Below are 19,488 nucleotides of genomic sequence, written 5' to 3' on the forward strand. Positions count from 1 at the left end.
AAAGCTTATTGTGATTTGAAATTTCCTGTGCACATTTGGGTTTTAGTTGTTTTCTGTGAGATCTGAAGCCTCTCTGTAGAATTTCAGGCGAGTTTTGAACTTAAGATTTCACAGAGGCTTGAGAAAGTACTGGTACCTCTGTGAAATTACCATGGATGTGAAACCACTCCATTATGAATATTTCTCAAGGGAGGATATTTCTCAAAGCATTTACTAGAACTGCATAGACAAGTAAAATATAATCTCCTTCTTAAAATGACCTATATATGGAAATCACTTGCTGGAGAGTAACATATTTAATTAAGTAATTTACTTCCCATAAATACAACTGCAAAAATTCCTTCAGAACACAACTGGATTTTTACTTTATTAATCTCACTTAAGAAGCTAAAAACTTCACTAACTAGAAATTTCTACAACACATCTCTTAAAGGAAGCTCTCTGGGAACACGTATCTTCTCTTCAGAATATCTTGGCAAAATAAGAGGTAAAGGTCTCGGCCATTTTGAGTATCCCTTTCATACACTACAAAGAATTTTTGTTATGATTGTAACAACCCTCTATAGCTGATCTTGTGTTTAGTGAAATAACTTCAAGGGTTGAAGTTTTGATTCATTTTAATGTGAAGGTCTTTGTATTGAAGGATGTGATTTGTGAAGAGAGATGTGGTCCTGAGAGATATAACACTGTTCTCATCTGTCTAAACAAAGAAGAGATTTTGCTACAAAGAAAAGTTTATTTAATTAATTTTATTCAGCTTAAAGAGTAAATAATTGTGATTATCAATGTCTGCTACCAGGGATCGTAAAACTCTTCATCTCAGTGTCCTCCAGGGTCTGATGTTTTGCAGTAGAATATGTCCTTTAACAATAACTGTGCGAACAGATTCATTAATCTGACAATATTGCGAAGTCACACCAAGGAAAATGAATTTAGGAAAATTGTTTCAGGGCACAGAACATTCACAGAAAACATCACAATGAAAGGAATTAGGAGAAAGTATCCTGCCTTCAGAACCTATCTTGCAGTTTGTAGGTTTTTTTCTAAGTAATTCCCGATGTAGCCTTTTGTGCGCAAATTAAATGCATATTCCAGTACACAATCAGAAAATGTCAGATTAGTTATGGGAAAAGAAAGTTTAGCCATATGGAGGGAAGAACGAAGTACAATTCCACTTTGAGATGCTGCATTTAATTACCCTCCAAGGACTAACATGCACAACCATCATCTATCTGAAGATGGCATGAAAGTAGAATTTCACTCTTGATGTGACTGTCGTCAGGGAGAGAAGCAAGGGAGAGGAGGGCACCGGAAGGGGACCGGAGAGGGAGAAACTTCAATAAAATGCATCAGGGGCATCTCAGATCCCGGCTTCCACCATGCATATTTTTGTCCTCTTCTGCTAGGAGATTCCTGTTCTCTAGAAAATAATCTCCCATGAGAGATACATTGTAGAAGAGCCAAAAGCTGTTTGAAGAATGTTTTACAAGCCAAAACAAATTTTCTTGCTGCTGTGCTATAGAGGAAAGTAGGAATTTGGTTATGAGGTGCAGTCACAAATGTACAAGGTGGCAGTCGCATGGAAGTAAAATTCTTAGATCCACATACTGCGCAAAAATACAAAATCCAGCAATTGGGACTGTGTATGGATTTGTGACATTCGCTAAAGGACATGAAGCCTCTGAAATGGTGGATGAATTCATCTCAACTGTATATGCAGTTATTTTTATCTGCAACAAGTAGTACGTGTGTAGAATCCTCATCTTAATATTTAATACATTCTTCATTTAATATTTAACTCAAATTTAATATAGTACTCATTCTTCATATAAATGAAATCGTTGTTTACTGCATATTTTACAGCATCACAATCCCTGGTGGCCAGATTCCCATCCCATTAATACTAAGTGAAGAAATAAATTGGCTTCCCTGGGTTTGCACTACAGTTACAGTCATGGCGTTTTGACCCTTTGTCTGAGAGAAGCCATTTCTACGGAATGTGGAAGTGGCTTTGTTTCTGTGGAATTAAAGGCAGGACAAGTATCACTTGGTTTGGCTGTGACAGACCACCACTAGTTGTCATGTATGTTTTGCCACCACAGGACTGCGGTTCCTTTGGAACCTCATACGTAGGTGCCGGTGGTGTTGGTGTGATGGAAAGAGACAAAATCATGCCACCGAAAAAGCTATTTTTTCTAAGTTTACTCAGGGAAGATCAAGCCTTATATAGTGTTCATAATCCTCGAAAGGACCTCACTTTTTCTGCAGGAGCGTGCGTGTGTATTGGAAAACAGGAGTGTGGGCACTGCAAACATACATTACAATGGATCTACTGAGGTGAAAAGGGATCTTATTGTTACTGTGACATCTGGTTAGATGAGGAAAATCCTGTTCACATTTCAGGAGAGCTTTTATTTTCTGTTCTCCTGCTATTTATCCTACTCATATCTAGAAAATTTACTTGACAAGGGTGAGCTGTGCAAAGTAAACGTGGTGAGGAATGATTATGTATGGCTGTCAGATGCTGTTGCACCTTTGCCGACATGATGACACCTTAGAAGGTACGTACATGGCTGTTAAGACTGCAGAGACCCCAAGAACTGAAGAGCAGGGGCTGCAAGGCCCGTGGGTCTGCAGGGTCAGGGGCGGCCAGGGAGAGGACTCAGTTCTCCAGCCCAAGGGCTTCTTCAGTTTTTCCTTTTCTTGAGCGGTAGAAGCAGAGCCAAGATGCGGCACATGGCAGATGCCACTGAAGTTGAGCTAAACATCCTTGCTGACATATTGACAAGAACTTTTTGAGCCTTGACTTCAGCTTTTATTGAACTAATTGGGCTGTCACCCTGCTACTCAGTTCCTCTCCTAAGTGTGTCCTGCAGACCAAATCGGGCAGTGCCGCTGGTTCAATAGGGTCCTGCATCACAGGGCACAACTTTTCAGTCGTTCAGTCCAATATCAGGCAGGAGCTGCTCAGATCTGGGGTAAGCTTGAGTAATTCCATCCTCAAAACAGAAATGCCATCAATAGGGGTAGAAACTAGAAAACACCTGACTTGATACCCAGGAGAGAAGACAGTGTGCTCCGCAGTGATTTAGGCTTGCCAGACAGTTGTTGCCATGCTTGAGGCAGCAAGGGCTTGTTATCCGGACTGTTCCATGAAGTGCAATCAACGGTAATAGCTGATCCTGACGATGCTATTGACATTTTTTCAGACCTGAGTCCATTTATCGATTTTGCTAGTTTGCTGCTGGAAGGAAAGAATCATGCCATCACACCTGGCATTGGCACACTGCTTTGAAGCCAAAGGTGTGATAACTGTATTTCTATAGTAAGCTATAAAGACACAATGCTGCTCCGCTGGAGGTAGCTAAGCTCTTCCGTCTTCAGAATCTTACACGTGTACTTATAAATCAGTAGAAATGTTTAAAGTTAAATGTGGGCTTTTTGAAAAGTGGAACCCAAATTAATGCATGAATAACCTCAACAAAGACAACAAAATCCTTATTTACTCTGATCTTACAGGAAATCTCATTTTTCCTGCTGTCTTTTTTAAAACCTAGGAAAGATGAGTTCTTGAGTTAAACTACTTTATTGTTCCCAGATATGGCTGAAATGGAAAGACACATTGCAGCAGGTCAGATCTCTGCCTATCATTCCATTCAAGTGGCATATTTCTGCCACTTGTCAGGTATGAAAAGCACAGTAAAAATCTTTAGACCTTCTTTGTGGCAATACTATCTGTCAGCACCAGTATTTTATGTTATGGAAAGATCTAATAGACTCATAAAATATTGGAGTTTTGAGCTGTAGATGAGATAGTTTGTACTGTTGTGATCTGGTTTTTTTTCTTTCTTTTTTCATTTGTAAATAAAGGATGATAAATAACTTTGATTAACCAGACTAAACTGACCAGATGGTAATGGATTTAAATGAAGGGAAGATGAGCTCCAAATGGCTATTAATTGGACATGGTAGTTTTCTTTTCACTGCTGCCAAAATTGTGATAGCTACTTCTCTAGGTAAAAGTGCAAACATTTCCTCTTAGCTTGTGTTTTTCAATGATTTTTGAAAATCAAAGCCCACAAAGGCAGTAAGGTGGATTTAAATCGGACTAAACTGCTGGGCTTAGAGGGTTGCGATCAGCAACACAGAGGCCAGCTGGAGGCCAGTTACTGCTTGGTGTACCCTAAGGGGGTTTAAGCGCTCTGTTAATAATCTGAAGGTTATGGATGGAGTGCACTCTCAGCAGTTTTGCAGATGATACCAAATTAGGAGTGTTTGATGTGGTTGTGCCGCAATACTTTGACAGGCTGGTGAGGTTGACAGAGAGGAACCTCATGAAGTTCAGCAAAGGGCAATGCAAAGCCCCGCACTCAGAAAAGAATAACCCTGTGCACCAGTACAGACTGGGCAGAGGCTTCCTGGCTGGGAAGCAGCTCTGCAGAAAAGCATCTCGGTGTCCTGGCAGACAAGTTGAGCACAAACCAGCACTGCACTTTCACAGCAAAGGAGGCCAACAGCATCCTGGACTGCAATGGGATTGGCACGGTCAGCAGGTCAATAGAGGTGATCCTTCCCCTCAGGGCTGGTGGGGCCGCACCTGAAGTGCCTTGTAGAGTTCTGGGCTCACTAGTATGGGAAAGACATGGATATCCTGGAGCAAGTCCAGTGAAGGGTCCCGATGACCATTAAGGGACTGGAGCATCTGACATATAAGGAAAGGCTGAGACAACTTGGGTTGCGTAGCCTGGAGAGGAGGTAGCTCAAGAGGGATATTATTAACATCTGCAAATACCTGGTGGGAAGGAATGAAGAAGATGGAGCCAGACTCTTCCTGGAGAGTCTCACTGAGTTTCAGGGTCTCAACAGTGACCAGTGACAAGAGGCAAGGCCACAAACTGAAACTCAGGAAATGCTGTTTAAGCCTAAGAAAAATAATTTTTACGGTGAGGGTGGTCACCCATTTGAACAAGCTGCCCAAAGAGCTTGTGGAACCTCAAAACCTAACTGAACACAGGTCTGAGCAGTTCTAGCTGCCTCTGCTGTGAGCTAGGGGTTGGAATAGACAATTCCTAGAGGCTCCTGCCAACCTCACCCGTTCTGTGATTTCTTCCATCCATAAAAGAAAAATTAGCTTTCCCTTTTACTGATCGGAGACAAACCATTGGTATTTTTAAAAGAAAATATGAATTCTCAGTCCCACCTACCAAACTTGAACTGATATTCCATTGCTTGATTTCTTTTGAGTCCACAGTCTTTCGTTAACCCATTCTTTCCTTGCCTCTAGTCTGTTACTACTGTTTACCTCTACACTCTGTTCTTACCATTCTAGTTCCTCATCAGGTCCTCGGAGAAATATTCCAACGAAACGCTCAGGTCTGTCTCCATCACTGCTGTTAAGAATGGCTTCCCTGCCTTGACTTTCATCCAAGAGTTCACCAGTCTCCCCATAATGTTCTCTTCACCCTTAAGTCCAACATTCAGTTTTCATAGCCAAAGGACAGATCCCTGTTGTAGACCAGGAATTAGCTGTGGCTGTAATTTGAGTAGGGAGTAAGTCAAAAGGTGACGGAATAATTGTGAGGTTAGTATTAAAGTTATTTTGCTTCCTCTTCACTGTCCTTCCTCTTAGGTGGTGTGTGTCCTTTGAACTACATCATGAGAGAATCATCATTATTGCCTTAGAAATATCACAATGCTCCATACCAATTTAATATGAGCAAGTTCATTTCTCTAATGCTATCTTCCAAAACTCTAACAAAATTGTAAAAGCTAAGGCAAAAAATTGTAGTTGCCTATTTATTATCGTGCTGGCTGATGCAGTGGAAGCCAAGTTGTCTTTATGCTTTCATTCAAAAATAACTTCCCCAGGCAAATGAAGAACTAAAATTGGCAATATTGACTTAATTTCTCAAATCTGGCATATAGGTCTATACTTCCAGTAAGCCTGGTGCTGGCCAGCAGATTCGACTTTTATTTTAAAACCAGATACATTTCAATTATGTTCCCTCTAGATTTTATCTTAATTAATTGGAAATATCTGAAGAGTTAATTAAAAATACAAACTTTATTCGATTCTATATCAAAACTGACATTATGATCTTTTTCTCTACAAGACAAGAATTATGTGGGATCAGAGATCTGAATTATTCATGATAGTTTCCAGGCATTTTTTTTCCCTCTTCCTTTGTTCAGTATGAAGTCTTATAAGCTCGTTTCTCAGTCAAGGTGAAAGCAATATTAAGTCTCGGATGTGAAACTTAGCAAAGACATGTAGCTCTGTGAAATCCTTGTCCTGTAATCCCAGCTTTCTTTTCACCACCACTATTCAATATCCCACTTTCTATATAAGCTTCACAATATATAAGCAGTTGATGAGATTTATTTGTTATACTCCTGTTTTCCTTCTTTATAAAAAAGCTTTATCCATCCCTTCGTTCCCCTGGGAATAGCACTGGTGTCTGTGATAGTTCCTGCTGGGCTCGATAATCCAGCAGCTCCGTTCAAGACGCTGGACAGTTGGTAGAGGGTGGAAAGTAAGGGAGAGGGAGAGTTGTGTGTGTTAAGACATAGGGCAGCGTGTGTTGTGAATTTTAAAAATGTTGTTAATCAAGTTAAATAATTATGAGCTAGCATGGTTGATTGCGTGAGTAGAAATGCTGGCAGGTCAGTTCTGAAAGATGCTTTATGAATTAAAGCTTAACTGTAGTACGCTGGACCTCTTTAAGGGACTCAACAGAACTATTTCTGGTCATTTTGGAGACATGACAACAGATGAGAAAGAAGTTGAGTCCAATCTATGCTAATGAGTCCTACATTTCCTATTTGCAGTATTGCTCCTGATGCCTGTAGCAGCTCCACGTATGTTTTTCTTACAGCCTCTGACTTCATCTGTTGTGGTGTTTTTCTCTTAAATAAACACATTTCTGGATAGAAATGTAAAAGCTTCCTTATTTGTTATTAAGGTTAAAATGATAAAGAGTAGTGTTGTTGTTAAATAAGTTCTTTGTCTCCAAGCTTTTAAAAGTAAATCACCGCCTTTAAGGTGAAATTAAAACATACAGAGAATTCGGTATGCAAATAGCATGCACACCAGATGATCTGAGGGAAGCCTGCACATTTCCATAGAAAACAAATGTGAGTGTAGGAAAGCAGATGCTTCCTACCAACAGAGTGTACATACAGTTCTCAAGAGGACCTGAACAGCAATTTATTTTCAGACTATGGAAAGTATGCAAATTCCTACAGAATTAAATGTGAATTTAAAAGAAATAGCATCTATTAAGGACAAGACAACCCAAAGAGGCAATTGGGAACTTAGTAATTTGATCAAGAACTTTAACAGGCTCAGCAGCATGTCTAAAGTCAATGACTCAAATGTCATCTGTTTTTAGCAAAGATGTAAGTGGTCATATTGAAAAGATGTCTTTTAGAGTACGGCATTTGGAGAGTGTATTTGTGACCATGGAGAAGTACGTTAGTATGGAGTGTATAGATTTGCAGATGATTCTCCATCAAAGCGCATCATCTGTTCAGTTGAGCTGCTCATATGATATAGTCAGTGATACACTTGTGGATCGCCAGCATTATATTTGTTATTTTTAACTTCTATTAGTTTAGCCAGGTTAGTCTGGGTAAGCTTGATTCTGTCCTGGCACACATGTAAGCGCCACAATTGTTGGTTACTGCTGGACATTTTCCCACCTGATGGCTGTGGGACTGGGTGGATGTTCCTGAGGTTACAACCTGAAGGCAAGGGAATGGTGCTAAGTGCAGTGGCATAATCTTGCACAAGGGGTATGGCTGGTGAGCCAGCAGCCAGCTGCATAGACATGAGAAGCGTGGTTTTGACTCCTTTCTGCAAAAGCAGTGTCACTGGCGTGGGGACGAGCACACAGGGTGGCAGAATTTGCACTTGCCCGGCAGTGCCGTCTCCACTCTTCCCGTTACCCTGACAGGATCCAGCTGCTCAGTTCCTCCTGCTGCTGTTTTGTCTCTTAGCGGGTACATCTAATGACTCCATTTGTACAGAGGGATACCCAAGTGGGGTCAGGGAAGGCAGGAGGTGTTGGTTTGGTGGAATGTATATCGCATTTAGAGTAAATTTTGACGAAACGTGTAAGGTCAGATGCGTCCATTTAGATGCACTGGAAGCAGCAAGTTTTCAGGCCTTTTGAAAGCTGTCAATGAAGGTCTCTGCTTTAGGAATTTAAGCATTCACGTATGGCACGACTTGGCCAGGGTTCTCATGGCAGGAAACCCCCTGTACAACCTGGAACCCACCGAGCCCCGCTGTGCCCGTACAGCCGAATGCACACAGCAAGGGGCCGGGCCCCTCAGGCACTCCACAACCACGGAACGAAGGAAACAGGAGTTTACCAAGTGGGTTGATAGAGCGTTACCTCGTTTCAGAGCAGAAATACTTGAACCGATAACTAAAATTAACGTGGTCAGCAGGGGCGTCGCTGCGATCACTGGGGTGAGTTTGCCAGGTAAGGTCACGTCCGCGAGCGGAGGCTGCTCAGCCGGGGGGTTATTCTTTGTTCTCTGCCCCTGTGCTTCGAAAACTCAAATGACTGCATCACGTCTGCAAAGCCACAGACCTGTAACGCTCGTGCTGCCCGTGGATTGGGCATAGATGACTTCCAAAATATTCTCTGGCTGTTTTCCACTGGCTAAGGGTCATCCTGTTACAACCGAATAATATGTAATTTTTCTCCTCACAGGTTGTAATCCTCGGCAAACATTCTAGAGGCTATCACTACATGTTAGCTAACCTGGTAAGAGCTTTTCTTCATTACAAGCATAGCTAAGTTTTAGAGGGTAATATATTCTGTTCAGGTTGTGGCAACTTCAATCAGCAAAAGAGGCAATGCATGGGTGAGGTCTTGGATTTTGAGAAATTACTTCAGTAAATACTAGAAATTGTATCTTATAGTCGTTTGTACTCAATTATGGTCTTTCTTTTGTCTAAGAATCTCATATCCTCTACTAATTTTAAAATAATCATTTAATTATCTGTTTTCCACTAATTTGTATCCTCATAAATAAGACACAGGGTAACCATAATCTTCTATGTAACATATTTGAAATGAATTTTTTTTTAATTGTTACATATTTGTTTATCAAATAAGTGATAAAAAGCTGTGTATTAGAACAATTCCATCAAGTAAACCAGCCAGGCTGTTTAGCTGTTCTTTTGCATTTCAGACTGTAGAGTTGTGCCTGCTTATGTGTTGACCTACCAGGACAAGACTGCACATTTTTATCTGTATCAGAGCCTGTTCTGGATTCTAGAATTGACTTTGAGAGATGTTTATGATGTCTTTGAAACACCATCTGCTAGAGTTCCTTAGAAAAAGTGTTACATTGTAGTTGATCCTGCAGCGTGTTCTGTGCCTACTGTGACTGGAAAAATGTTTTTCCAAAACTCTCAAGTTAGAAATCCCATTCAGTAGAAGATTCTCTTTATCGATGTTTTGGTGTGATTAAAGCAGAAAAGACAAATTTTAAGATATCTTTATTTAGTATAAGTACTGTATGACTTTAAGATGTGTCATCTTGCATTATAAGAACCAGTCATGATCTCTACTGATTAGCGTGTGCATAGAAATACAGGGGTTCTTATGCTGAGTTGCCTCTTAGGATGTGTAACCATTGACATTCAGATAAACATGACTGCAATCAAATCATACTAATCAAAAAGACGCCAATTTGCTGCCTCAGGTATAAATAACAACAGAGTGGGAGAGAATCATACCGTTATGTTTGTGAGTGAAATGTTAAGTGATGCTGTGATGGAGAACTTGCCTGGCAAGGGGTGTGCGCTTTGCTTCTGCGGAACAATGTGGGTGTTGAGCAGTTTTCTGCTCCCGGCGCTGAACCTTCTTGTGCACTTTGCTGTACAAATGGGATTGAGGTCTTTGACCAGTTTCCACCGTCACGTGGAGAAAATAGGAAATAATACTTCAACTTTCGCCACTGTTTTCTTTCTGACCAGTGAATATGATATGCCACGTTGCCAAAACACGACAGGGCAGTTTTCTACCTCAGAGGTCTGAAAATAAGACATTTTAATCTCTGTTCTATGCCACTATCACAATCCCAATTGCGTTATTAATTGTCTCCTTGGTAGAATATTTTCAGCTACCAAGAGGGAAATTAGCAGTTTCTTTTGTGCTGCCCTTGCAGTAGGTAAATTGAGCCAAAGTAAAAGGACTTTGGATGGCAATGATTCTTGTGTTCTACATGTGTCCTCCCAGGGATTCACAGACATTGTTCTGGAGAGAGTAATGCACGGAGGTGCCAACATTACTGGATTCCAGATTGTTAATAACGAAAACCCAATGGTTCAACAGTTTCTGCAACGCTGGGTGAGGCTTGATGAAAGAGAATTCCCTGAAGCCAAAAACTCGCCATTAAAGGTATTTATTTTACCGTGACAGTTGCTTTTAACAATTTTTTGTTGGGTTGTTTCGGTTTTTTGGTTTTGATTTTGTTGGGTTTTTTAACCCCAGGTGTGTATATGGTATTGATCTCTACTTAGATTATGTTGCAACATTCACTGCCCTTCCAGAAGAGAGGAGGAGGCAGAGGCTGCTAGTTGGACACAAGTGTCCCCCGTGGTGGGAGTTCCTCAGAGGCTGAGGCTTGGTCTTGCGAATCCTGTCATTGTACAGTGGATATAAAAACTTTTAACTTGACCTCCTTGAGTTAGTTTTTAGATACAAGCTGTGGATTACTAGTCCATGTTAATGCCGATGGAGAATTTCATGTGCAAAATAAAGTAGCTTGGGATTCACTGAGGAGCCACTGCCACCTCCTAGTCACTGCTGACAGTTGCCCTCACAATCAAACCTGTTATTTTGCACCACTGTCCTGTCCTTAAACACTCTGGATATTATATCCGCAACCAATACAATTTTCCAGATTTTTTTGAATGAAAGTCCCAGGTTCACCAAAACTGACGTAGATCAGGTGAGCTAAAGGTTATTGTTATTAGGAGACTCATAACCTGTTAATATCACCCCAGATTTTTTATGCCTCAACATCTCTATAGTAGAGGAGAATGCTATTCACTGTCCAGTCCAGGAGAGTATCAAGGATACTCTGTCCAGTGATGGAAGTCATAAAATCTTCTAGGACCACTGCATATTATTAATATTCCTATTACCTTCCTTCTTTATCTTCTTCTTTTGGTGGGGCCTGTTCTTTTTCATCAATGTGCACCAGTGAATAAAACCTGGGACTGCTGGTGGATTAGGGTGCCTTAAATTCTGTCACTCCCAGAGTCCAGTCCTCCACATCATGTATCCTGACTGTCTCAGGGAAGCCAAACCTATCTAAGAACTACAGCCTTGATGACACAGTTCATGTCTTTCCTGCTTGATTTGGGAGGGAACGTGCAAAATGATGAACAGACTTGGAATTCAAAATTACTCCAATAAACTGGAGTAACGTCTTGATATTAGTAAGACAGAATTCAGGGAAGCATAAAATGCTAGCTGGGAAGAAAAGATCTGGTCCAGTCCAATGCATGAGGGGGCACAAGGGCAGGCGATAGCACTGCGTTGGGCTACAGGCAGAATAGGAACCAGTTATGCGGTTCTGCTGCCAGAAGGCCAGTGCCTTTTGGAGGCATAATGTTCCATCCTTGGGATTTCTGTCAGGAAGGAAAATTATCTTAATCCCAAGCTATCCCACAGCTTTGCTGGCATTTCAGAGGAAGCAAAGAAAAGCAAACAGAGGCCCATAAAACTTGGATTAGTGTATTGTTCCCTGTTGATTAGGACTTGGACCTGCTTTCTAAAGCTTCCTAGCAGTGATGCAGAAGCGCTGATAAGTATCGTACTAATCTTAAAAGCTCTGAAATATATGAAGTTAACCTGGGAAGATTTTATTCCACTTGAAAGCAACTTACCTTGAGGGAAAAATTATTCTCCATCCTTAAAAAAGAATCTTAAGTATATGCTACAAACACAAAGATTACATTACCTTTCCACAAATGTACCGCTCATTATAGAAATGTGCACAGTATTTGTCAATCAGACAAAAAGCATACTTAAAAATTAATGTACAATATTTTTGATTAGGAAATAAAATTGCCTAGAGATTAAAGCCCTGATGTTTAATTTATTCTGCATTTTATCAGCCTTTCCCTTCTCTCTCTCTCTTTTTTCTCTTTGCATGCTCATGCATTTATAAGTAGAATTCGAATAAAGTAGAAAATTAGGTAGCTCTCTTGGCATGACTTGGAAGGGACTACATTAAGGTTACTGACAATTGATGCAGTCTGCTGAAAAAATTAGCAGCATGTAAGTTTTATGTAGTGCTAGATTGGACAGCTATTACAATATTTTTAATACGAGAACAAATAGCATAAAATTACTATCTGATTCTAGAGTGTTGTGTGGAATGTGACGTATAACCTTTGTTAATTTACTAAAAGAGAGGATGATCATTGCAAAGCATCACAGGAAGAGGTAAAGGTGAGCAGTATCAAAAGAGCGCCTGTACCTAGATACAGTCAGAGCAGGAACCACCCCCCACACACCCTCTATGAGTTTATGAGCTGTCATTTAAAACTCAGCAAGAATGACTGATGCATAACCTTCTTCACAATCCTGCCTTGCACTCTTTTTTATCAGATACGATTCTCTTGATCTGCACATGCAGGCACACCTCATTTTGTGCAGATTTCCTAAGGCTTTATATCAAACTGAAGAGCTTGCAGTAAGATAATACACGTTCTTGTGAAATACAGACCACCAATTGTGCTATCCTGCCGTGCAGGATAGAATTAATTTCTTCCGAATTTAATATGTCTTACCCACAAAGACAGCAGCCGAACATGCAGTTGAAACTTGGATTTCTGCCATTCTAATTCACGCATGGGCACTAACTCCAGCGTAAGGTTCTTCAGGAGCCAGGAGCTCCACAGCATCACACTGTCAGCCAAAAGAAGGGCAGGTGCGCCTTGCAGATACCCCTTACATTCTCTTTTTCTTCTCTTCATTCTTTTAGAAACACCATGGAAATACGAAGGGTCAGGTTGAAATCTGGTCTTACACACTTGAGTGCATTCAGTTGCTCCCCGTATGTTCACGTTGAAATGGTCTCCTGTACACAGACCCTTAAATTATAAGTGTGCTGTAATGTTGATGAAAACCAGGGATGTCATGTGCAGAGCCTGGGCCACTCTAAGAGGGAAAAACTTTCAGACAAACACAGAAATGTGGAAAAAACGTGAAAAAAAACCCCACCTCCGTGACATTTCATAGGTGATACATAATCTGTAGCATTGGGGGCTGTCACCAGGTACATGTGACAAGGAATGGATGAAGTTGGCAGCGACATGAACAAGTAGTTAAGGAGTCTGGGGGTTTTGTTGAAGAGTTGCTGCAACATAAAGCTTACCACCCTCCTCAGATTTACCGTGGAGTAAAAGAAGGCAGGTGGGGAATTACCAAGGAGACGTAATGCCTAAAGTGTATTTTGTGATTACTTGCTTGTCTAGCTGTCTTCTAAGAAAAGTAACCTGATCTATTCCTTGCCACAGATGCCACTTAATCAGGCTTGTGGTCCTAACAAAAATGATTTACGTTAACTTCAATTCAAAACTGTCTTGGCAATCTTGTTAAAAAGAAAAAGAATACTCCAAACAAAACCCAGATATGGGCTCTTCTTTGTTATTGGTATGGGCCAGCATGGAATTGCAGACTTTGGTAGTGAACTCATTTAGATGAGCAAGCTTCCAATTTAATTTTAACTTTATGCAACTGTAAACTGGTTTTGTTATTTTGCTGCTATGTGCTATACAAAATGAAAATGTATTTATTTGTTAATTGAAATAGACGGAATTGTTAAACTACATAAAGCATCTATGCCAAGACAGAGAGCAAGCAAAAGAGCTTGCAAGCATGATTCTTCTAAGAGTATTTTACCAAAGAGCTAGACCTAATAAACCTGAGGCAGTTCTAAGATTGCAGTTTGTCACCATATTTTATTTGCATCAATTTTAGTATACGTCTGCACTGACCCATGATGCAGTCCTTGTCATAGCAGAGGCTTTCCGTTACCTCCGAAGACAGCGTGTGGATGTCTCCAGGAGAGGTAGTGCTGGAGACTGCCTGGCTAACCCTGCAGTACCGTGGAGCCAAGGAATTGATATAGAAAGAGCTCTGAAAATGGTAAGGACAAACATACCAGCTAATGAAAGTGTATATTCCACAACAGCAGCAGTTCTGCTGGAACTGAACTTGCATCCTCCTCCATGTGCACAGGGTTTCTGTACTCACACAAACAGCCTCAGCTCCTCAAGAAAAAAACAAACCAAACTTAATTACAAACTCTAAAGGATGGCTAGAATATTTGATAGAGGGCAAGGCATAACAAATCAGCTCTCCAAACTTTGGCCAAAATCACATCCCTCTGGCACTGGTGCCTGAATGTCCACACCAGAGCACCTGCAGTCGGGCTGCCCCGTAACACCTGAGCTGCCCATGGGAGTGAGCACGAGCCACTTGGCAAACGAACATGTATGGAGGGTTTCTAAAGTCAGGCTGAGGCTGCAAATCTGACTAACAGGACTAGACTGGGTCCTCAGCATGTGTATTGTAAATCTTGGAGGGATATGTGTATTTATGAACTTAACCACATGTATGCAATTTTGATAATTTGCCAGTAAAAAGACAGCTCAGGCTGGTTTAAAGCAGTGGAAAAAATGTTGTCAGTCATAGCAATACTCCTGGATTTCAGCAACAGCCTGAACCTTGACACAATTTAGCCTCAAACCAGTTATCATTCCTGGCATAACTTTGTACTCAGCCTGATTACCTTCTGCATGGCCTATTTTTTATCCCTAACGCTCGTTACTGCTTTGGATCCTACCTCACTTATGTCTCTAATTTTGTTGATTTGTAGCTCTTTTTGGACTGCTGTGTGTATTATAGCAAGTGACAGCCAGAAAAATTGGATAACACTTTTGTAGATATAAGAGACAAGAATATGTCTGCTTTTGATCTGGCTCAAATAACTAAAACAAACCTATTAGAATCAATTGTATTAATGTAGGCATAGAATGGGAGTGAGTGAGATCAGAATTAAGGCCATGTTAGGTATGAACAAATCCTAGGTCAGTCTTTGTACACTTAATTACTACTTCTTCTCAATTACCAAATTGGAAGGATTGTATCAGAAGATTATAATGAGTTATAGAAGGTTATAATCAGATTGTATCACTCTTAAGATTGAGAGAGATGGTTCAGTCTCACATTGCCAGAGCTCTTTTTATGCCATTATGTCACTTCCTAACAAATGCTTTAACTGCACGTTCACTAATGTAGCATTACATGCTTTTGAAGAGGAGTTAATTAAATTCAGCCTTCACAGTAGTTAAAGAATTCGTGCTGTCCATTTGAATTTCATTACAAGCGAAACATAAACCTCCTATAAATGAGCTATGAGGTATTCGTGTCAACAAAGAAAACCGACACTGCTATGGGGCACTCCTTTATTTGGGAGAATTTATTTTGAAAACATAATTCATATGATATACAAAGCCAAAACCATGGTTGGCAAAAAATGCAGAAGTTTGACTTTCAGCTGTTTTCCTTGTGTTGTTTTAGCAATTCAAAATCATCTAAGTGAGGTTTACATTCACCTCCAACAAGTGGTACCCAAGATCATCCCACACTGCCTTCCAGACCCCATCCTGTCCGTCACACTCTCTCCCTCTTGAGTCTTTGCTTCAGGGAAAAAACCTTTGATTTAACAATATTTCTTCTCCACTCTATAGCAACAGCTCAGATAGGAATAGTTTTTAGAAGGCATCTTTGAAATATCCTGTGCCAGCAGAAGGTTCAGTGCCACGCTATAGTAATGCTGCTGGCAAAAGGGAAATAGGCATTACCTGAGTCTGCTTCCCTCCAGCCTTGAAAACTGTGCATGTCTGTATTTCTAAAGCTGATCCTAAGACATCAGATCGGTGACAGACAGTTTACCTGAACAGATTATAAATAGTCACTCCATTTGTGATTGCCTCCTCACGCTGCTACTGGAAGCATTTCGAGTCCTGGTGAGTCTTCCTGCCTCGGTGCAGCTGGATTTTGAAAAGTGCGGAGTTTTCCCACCAAAGATAGAAACAAATTAAATTTTGAAGTCAAAAGGTGTCAAGTGCACAACGCTCACATCTCGATACATATCAGGATGGAGCCGGCCTAACAAGCTCAGCTGAGACAGGCAGTCTCTGCCGTGCTACGGTGGCCAGACAGCTCCCAGCAAGTGCCACAAACAGCACAGCAACTCACATCTGCCTGCAGGTCAGACGTCAGCTACCCTACACGTACGTTTGCTCAAGCCACAGTTAATAAGACCTCTTAGGGGCAAATTTGGCTTCCAAAGTCCCATTCAGCTCTCTAGCTTTCTGGAGACAGGAATAACTCACATGTTCTTCCAGGCCCCTGAAATTATATAAATCTGCTTACTGATTTAAAAAAACCAATCACACTCCTTATATGTCAGTCTGAATTTGGCTCACTGGTTAATTTGGGGTCCAAGGAATTTTGGCTGGTTTATGTAGCCTTGTCCACTGTATTAAGTTTAATTGCACCATCTCTAAACTGTAAATAGCAGATCAGTCACCATCCCTGAACAGTTTCCCTTTGATTAGTCGACCGTCACCTTTTCCTGTAACTTCTACAGCATTTTGCTAAATATTAAAGCTGATTTACCAACACTGAGGTTTCAGACTGTTACCCCTTCTTCCGGAGATGACATCTTGTCAGTGTTGATAAGTGATAAATGGAAATATCTCACCCTTTCGTACAGGGAAATAAGAAAGATTTTTTCTTTGAAACAAAGTACCTTATACTTCCCCTTAAGATGATTCATGTGAGTAGGTAATGGTAATGACTTACCGTCTATACACCCATCCATCCAGATTGAGACCAAAACGCCATAAGCAGTAAAGACAATTGTCTGTGCTCATTCAGAGGAGACATTCATTCCTTTCTCCTACACTGGGACTGAGCTTAAAATAAAGCTCTTCCCGGAATGAGCAATGGTAAGGGATTCTGGTCCATATTGCAAATCACTCTGTACCACATTGTGAGGGATTTAATGGCACTGAATTGTTGCATGTGCCTCGTTGATACTCCGTGTTGTATCAGTGAACCCAGCGTGACTAAGTGTGGCAGAATCACTCTTACATTTAACATACGTGCAGGGCTAATTTCACTTATACTTAAATGCAGTTCACTCTGTGGTAGCGAGTCATCAGCTGAGTACTAACTAACAGAGAATACGTACAGCTGAAACTGAGAGAATTTGGATTGGTTTTGTTATGAAGAATATAACTGTGTCAAAAGCGCTGCAAGTCTCTTACAAAGATAAAAATTGTGCTAGAGCTAGTGGGTTCCTGCGAAATGTAACCGAGGGAAAAATAAAGTGAATCTTTTATTAAAATGTTTTTTCTGTTTATTTCCTTAAGGTGCAAGTTCAAGGAATGACAGGGAACATCCAGTTCGACACCTACGGGCGGAGAACAAATTACACAATTGATGTGTATGAAATGAAAGCCGCTGGGTCACGGAAGGTGAGTTTCAAGATGTGCATCCAGATTTCACATCTTCACAAATATTTATTCCAACAAACTAGTGAAACTCAAAAATACCACCCAGGCACTGTAATAACAGGGACCTGAGGAAACCCCACCTCCTTGCTGGCTTTCCTATCCCAGGAACTTTGTTCTATTCTGTTCCTGGACCAGACCACTCACGCTGCTTAATATCTTCGTTGGTTCCCATGTCAACTTCAGACCCCACTTTTTCCCTTAAAACCCTTCTGGAGCTTTTCTACTGCCAAGCGTAATACTTGCTGTCACGGTCCCATGCTCAGCCCTATCTCCTAAATTCCTCGCCATCTTTCCCTTCCTCTCCATAACAGGCCTCGGACACGTAGTGAAGTTGGAGCCAGTGCATTTTAGACACCTTCTGAAATTAACAGAAAATATTTAATTAGGATTTGCTACTCATTCTCTTGTCTCCTAGATAAAATACAGATCCTAAGTGGGGTAGCTGCCTAGATCCTGGTTATAAAAGAAATTTAGGGCAGATTTTCAAAAATAATAAGTTAGACAGGATCTCAGGAGTATATAGAGAAAAATATGTGTGGCCGAAGCATGTAAATCCCCCTGATTTCACCTGACGATAGGTGCCTAACCTGCTCAGTCACCGTTGAGACTACTTAAACTCTTCCGCCCATACTTGATAACAAAATACCTCTGGGCATGACCCAGCCATTCGGCTAGGTTTACAGTGCAGACAAAAGTGTTACTTCTGTGTTGTGCAGAAATACAAAAACCAGTGTAATAGCACAATAGCGATGTAGCCACAGGGGGTTTGTGTCCTGTACTGAAGATAAGGCTCCAGCGCCTGCCTTGCTGACAATGTCTGTGCAGCTGGCTCAGGCACATCTGCAGGGACTGTATTCGCTGCCCCAACTGCAGTTTATTTTCTTGTCTTTAGCATATTCTTATGCTGTGGATACATGGTAATCTGTTCCACAGGCACCATGATGGCGTGAATTTAGATAGGGAGAATTTAAGATATATTTTCACTTAGATTTGGCTTGTATTTATTTGCAGGTAGGCTTGAGAACATTGTTTCTTTAAGGAAATTATATTAAAGCTAATGTAATCCTTTAGTGGCAAAACTGTTATATGAGTAAGTGTTACAAAGCCATGTGTTTTGACAGTTCCTGTTAAACGTTCACGTACCAGAGTCCTTGCAAACGTATGTGATGAAGTAATAATCTCCATTTTTACAGGCTGGTTATTGGAACGAATATGAAAGATTTGTGCCAGCATTGGATCAGCTGCCCTCTAATGACACTTCATCTGTGGAGAACAGAACTATAGTAGTCACTACCATCTTGGTAAGTTTTATGTTCTTAGTGTGTTTGTGTTTAGGAAGCAAGACCCGTGGCACCTGAGGTGTGTTAGACACCTTGCCGGGGGCAAATGTTGAACACTGTGTGACTTCAAGTGACTGAAAAGCTCAGTATCTTCCAGAGATGTTCTGAGGGCTTGACCCTGCAAACTTCTGTTTCTATCAATAAATTTCCTCGCAAGAGGAGCTCGCTGAGCTCGACATTGTGCTTCGCTGCTTCTCAGACACTTGGCCTCACCTTAAAGTGAAGTTATGATGCATGTATGTAAATGACTGCAGGATCTGGCCTTCCTGCTCTTGGGTCAGGTCTCACTCTTCACTCAGGTGCAGCTCCCGTAAGCCCGGCCTCTGTGGGCTGAGTCAGGCTGGCACAGGGGAGCCTGTGGAGAGCTGCAACTGCTCTGGCTCTGGGTGAAAAGTGACCTGTACCCCTGGGATTCCAGAGGAATAAAGCTCTTCTGTGGCAGCCCCAATGCCTCGGGCAGATGTGCTCTGTGCAGTATTGTTTGTGACTTTTATGCCTGTTGCAATTCTACTAAGCATG

At 41.1% G+C, this 19,488-nt stretch overlaps 1 protein-coding gene across 2 annotated transcripts in view; it reads left to right on the forward strand.

The window, feature by feature from the left end:
- Positions 1-19,488, forward strand: part of GRIA3 (glutamate ionotropic receptor AMPA type subunit 3) — a 145,978-nt gene that overhangs the window by 73,010 nt on the left and 53,480 nt on the right. For both annotated transcript variants that reach the window (XM_065643717.1, XM_065643716.1), the window contains exons 5-9: positions 8,724-8,777; positions 10,260-10,421; positions 14,019-14,186; positions 17,486-17,590; positions 18,823-18,930. In XM_065643717.1, the coding sequence (XP_065499789.1) occupies positions 8,724-8,777; positions 10,260-10,421; positions 14,019-14,186; positions 17,486-17,590; positions 18,823-18,930 (597 nt within the window). The remainder of the gene's footprint in view (positions 1-8,723; positions 8,778-10,259; positions 10,422-14,018; positions 14,187-17,485; positions 17,591-18,822; positions 18,931-19,488) is intronic.

The sequence above is a fragment of the Caloenas nicobarica genome, chromosome 12 (genome assembly GCF_036013445.1).
Source record: "Caloenas nicobarica isolate bCalNic1 chromosome 12, bCalNic1.hap1, whole genome shotgun sequence".
Classification (NCBI taxonomy): Eukaryota; Metazoa; Chordata; class Aves; order Columbiformes; family Columbidae; genus Caloenas; species Caloenas nicobarica.